This window comes from Oncorhynchus clarkii, chromosome 19 (assembly GCF_045791955.1).
Source record: "Oncorhynchus clarkii lewisi isolate Uvic-CL-2024 chromosome 19, UVic_Ocla_1.0, whole genome shotgun sequence".
NCBI classification, from domain to species: Eukaryota; Metazoa; Chordata; class Actinopteri; order Salmoniformes; family Salmonidae; genus Oncorhynchus; species Oncorhynchus clarkii.
In genome coordinates, this window is record NC_092165.1 from 37354239 (window position 1) to 37359094 (window position 4856).

At 41.9% G+C, this 4856-nt stretch overlaps 1 protein-coding gene across 1 annotated transcript; it reads left to right on the top strand.

The window, feature by feature from the left end:
• Positions 1-1068: 1068 nt before the first annotated feature.
• LOC139374235 (b(0,+)-type amino acid transporter 1-like) lies at positions 1069-4556 on the top strand. The gene is made up of 6 exons (XM_071115260.1): positions 1069-1842; positions 3417-3550; positions 3639-3768; positions 3872-3996; positions 4087-4174; positions 4326-4556. The coding sequence occupies exons 1-6, from the start codon at positions 1069-1071 to the stop codon at positions 4554-4556; spliced, it is 1482 nt and encodes a 493-aa protein (XP_070971361.1).
• The last annotated feature ends 300 nt before the right edge of the window (positions 4557-4856 follow it).

The window sequence follows — 4856 nt, forward strand, 5'->3', positions numbered from 1 at the left end:
GTTGGTCTATGGTAAAAAAAATATTAAAAAAAGAAGACTGGTAAGGGCATATTTCCTTCATGTTAATTTTCAGCTCAATCATATTTGTGAGGCTTGCCAGTGGGGCAGGGATCTCACTGAGCTTTGTTGAATATTAAATAAAATCAAATGTATTTATAAAGCCCATTATACAGCAGATGTCACAAAGTGCTTATAATGAAACCCAGCCTAAAACCCCAAAAGGCAAGATGTAGAAACACGGTGACTAGGCAACATTCCCAAGTAAGGCAAGAACCTAGGAATGCAAATGTTCTTCATGTTGGACCTGTGCTGGCACTGTCAGTAATCATTATTGGAGCAGTGGTATTACTCATCAAAAGCTTTGAGGATTATTTTAAAGGGACCAGGCATCAATCCAATAGGTATTGTTTTCTATAAGGGTCTGTAGTCCTACAATGGATGGAACAACTTAAATTGTGACAGAAGAGCTGAAACATCCTGAGGTAAAAAAAATTACAGAACTGTCACATATTATAGAGCTGTCACACTTACATTAGCCTACAGAAACTGCACATTTAAGTTATGTTAGTACTGATTTAAAGTACAAAGTACAAAGTACAAAGTAAATACATCATATTTTCATTATATCTCATACAGGGTGATTTCAAAGGAACACTAAAAGTGGTTTAGGTATGCTGTGCCTGCATCTTTTTGGTATCTACTGTATTTTCAATAATGCAGCATGCTTTACTCCAAGGCACAGGGAAGCATAACATGTCCCTGACACATAAAAAGCGATATTCCTATTGATGATTTAGGACCAACTCGATTGATAACAAAGTGAAACATCATACATTTTAGTGAACCAGCCTTCCTCTGAGCTATTTGAGGTATTACTACTGTTCCAGAATGTTTGACATTATAGTATATGGGTATATATATATTCCTGGTATGTTTCTTTCTTCTTTAGTAGACTAAAGTTTCCTAGTAGAATAAAGCCGACAGCCCTGATTCAACTCAGCCCCAGTCTAGTAATAGTTAACTGATGTAATAGTAGGTGTGACCTTGTACGATACGGACAAAACATTTATGCCTCTCCCCAGTTTGGACCTCGTTGTTGGTAAAACATATCTGTTGAGAATAGATCTACTACCAAGTCTCAGGATGGCAGCTAAAACACAGAAACTCAGCTTGAAGCGTGAAGTGGGGCTTATTGGTGCTATCTCATTCATTGCCGGGACCATGATGGGATCTGGAATTTTTATGTCCCCTCAGTCTGTGCTGGTCAACATAGGAAGCCCAGGAGCCAGCCTGGTGATCTGGGCAGCCTGTGGTCTGCTGGCCACGTTGGGTTCCCTCTGCTATGCTGAACTGGGCACTGTCATTTCTGAATCTGGGGCAGAGTACATATATATTCTGCGGATATTTGGCCAAGTAGTTGCCTTCATGTTTGTCTTTAGCTTCGTCATTGTGATGAGACCTGCCAGTGCAACAGGGATAGCACTGAGCTTTGCTGAATATGCAGTGGCTCCTTTCTACCATGACTGTACCCCTCCAGAGCTGGTGGTCAAGTGTGTGGCTGCAGCAGGGATTTTGGTGTTAGCAATTGTGAACAGTATGAATGTACGTCTGGCTATGTTCATCCAGGTATTTTCCATGGTGATCAAGCTGGTGGCCTTGGCAGTGATAATTATTGGAGGTGTGGTGCTGCTTTTCAAGGGGAACACTGAAAACTTTGAGGATTCCTTTAAAGGGACCAATGTGGAAATCAGTTCCATTGGGATTTCTCTTTATCAGGGCCTGTGGTCCTATGATGGCTGGAACACTTTGAATTATGTCACAGAAGAACTAAAACGGCCTGAGGTAAGGAACAATTAAACATTTTGATATTGTTTTGTCTGGATGTTTCTAGAGTGCTACAATTGTATGTTTTACCTGGAGTAGGAAAAATAGACCATTTCATTTTTTGTACTACTGAGGTTACAGGCCACATGAAACAAACCAAAAATACTGAGTATAGAATATGCAGGAAAATCAACTGCACCAATACCTGACAAAGAGTATACTTTATCGCATCCTGACAAAATGCTTTGATATTTGAACAATCCCACAGACAGCGATACTGTGTTCCCTTGTCTAGATTGCATTTGATAGACTGATCCAGGTGGAAAGACAGTGTAACATATAGTATGTCTGCAGACCAACATCATCAGCTAGGGGGCGAGTCTACACTCAGCTGTCATTTCTATATTCACATGGCTTCTGACAGCAATTTCAGGTGGCTTTAGCACCAACACATATAACAATGGTGAGAGAGGTCAACCTTCCAACCCTCAGGGAAAGAGAAGGAATTTCTACGCCATCCATAAACATTTAAAGGAATAATCTAACTGTACGATGACATAGCATCCCCTTTTCTCCCTCTCCTAGGGGAGGGTGTAATCTTTATGGGAACCCTTTTACAGCTATAAACAAAGATGACACAACAACATACTTTATTCAACCTGAGAAGTTAATATTAACTAAGGACTTTACACCCAGCTTCAAAGATTTGCCAGGTCTTTGTCATAATTGTTCTTGACTAAAAGAAGAGCGGATCTATCGTTGACAACAGATTCTCCTGTTGTTTGTATAAATTTGGCGTTTGGCCATGGCAGAAACAGAAACAGAGAGGATTCAACTGAAGCGCGAGTTGGGTTTAGTCAGTGCTGTTTCCTTGGTAGCAGGAACCATGATTGGATCGGGAATATTCATGTCCCCTCAGTTTGTGCTGTCCTACATTGGAAGTCCAGGGGCAAGCCTGATCATTTGGGCATTGTCTGGCCTTGTAGCCATGCTGGGGGCACTCTCATATGCTGAGCTAGGAACCATTATTAAAGAATCAGGAGGGGACTTTATCTACATTCTTCGAATCTATGGACAGTTTCCTGCCTTCTTTGTGGCCTTCACCTTCCTACTAGTGGTGAAACCAGCAAGCATTGCAGCAATATCCCTCAGTTTTGCAGAATATGCTGTGGCACCGTTCTACCAAGACTGTTCTCCTCCTCAGCTAATAGTGAAGTGTGCTGCTGTTGCAGCCATCATGGTTGTAGCCATGGCAAACATCTTGAATGTACGTTTAGCCATGAGAATTCAGGTGGTCTTCTTGGTGGCTAAGCTATTTGCATTGATGGTTATGGTAATTGGAGGGATAGTGATAATTGCACAGGGAAATGTTGCTGTACAACAAAATGCTTTTGATGGTACGAACTTGGGTTTGAGCTCCATAGGGATGGCTTTTTACCAAGGCCTCTGGTCCTTTGCTGGCTGGTACAACTTGAACTATGTGACAGAAGAGTTGAAAAGACCTGAGGTAAGAATGCACTGTAATAAGTCATGCATTTCCTTACATGATCCTAAGGACTTAAACTATCTTTCTCCACCTTGCATCCTCTCAGGTAAATCTGCCCAGGGCAGTTATAATTGCCATCCCCATGGTAACCATGCTGTATCTACTCGTCAATGTGAGCTACCTGGCTGTCATGACGCCAAGAGAACTGATGTCGTCGAATGCAGTGGCTGTCACCTGGGGGTGAGAGAGCTTGACTCCATCCACACACCTCTCTCTCATTTCTTTACATTTGTGGTGAGCTGACAAATGACCTTGTTGTCATCAACAGGAATAAGGTGCTCGGGAGCTGGGGATGGGTGATGTCTATCGCAGCCGCTTTGTCTGCTTTCGGCTCCCTGAATGGTACATTCTTTAGTGGCGGCCGGGTGTGCTTTGTGGCTGCAAGAGAGGGACACATGGTGAGAAACACATTCAAGAGACAGACCATTTTAACAAAAGCTTTTTTTTCTGATGTAAGTAGTAGTTTTCTATGTCAACATTTGTGTTTTTTTCCTACCCCAGCCTGATATTCTGTCCATGGCCCATGTGAATCGACTGACCCCCTCTCCAGCCCTGATCTTCACCACGGCTATCTCACTCCTGGTTCTCATCCCTGGTGACTTTCAGAGCATTGTCAACTTCTTCAGGTAGTTTATGCTGACTTTAAAATGTCTCAATACATAAACGTTTTGTTGCTGCTTTATTTATCTTCCATCCCTCTGCATTGATATTGCCAGTTTCACTGCCTGGTTCTTCTATGCAATCACTCTGTCTGGGCTCCTCTACCTCAAGATCAAGAAACCTGAACTTCCCAGGCCATATAGGGTGAGTCTCATAGGACATATAATTTCTACTTTTATTTATAAAGGTCTGTTTCCATTTGAACATTGGTTTCTAACAATGTAATTACCCAAATGGTCCCATCTGCTGTCCACTCCTCTTGTGAGCGTACCATTGTTTTTGTTTGTTCAACCAGGTTCCCATTGTAATCCCCATCTTGGTCATCATCGCAGCAATTTTCCTTGTGCTGGCACCTATAATTGACAACCCCGCGATAGAGTACCTCTATGTCACCTTGTTTATCTTTAGTGGTGTTTTGTTTTATGTACCCTTCATCCACTTCAAACTGTGCCCTGGACTGTTGGAGAAAGTCACTGTGTTCCTGCAGCTCTTCCTAGAGGTGGCCCCAGCAGACAAAAATCTATGATTTATTTTACAGAATATATGTGTCACGTTCTGACCTTTATTTCCTTTGTTTTGTCGTTATTTAGTATGGTCAGGGCGTGAGTTGGGGTGGGCAGTCTATGTTTGTTTTTCTATGATTTTGGGATTTTTATGTTTCGGCCTAGTATGGTTCTCAATCAGAGGCAGGTGTCATTAGTTGTCTCTGATTGAGAATCATACTTAGGTAGCCTGGGTTTCACTGTTTGTATGTCAGCACAGTTCTCATTATAGCGTCACGGTCGTTATTTGTTTATTGTTTTGTATAGTTTGTATTCAGTGTTCA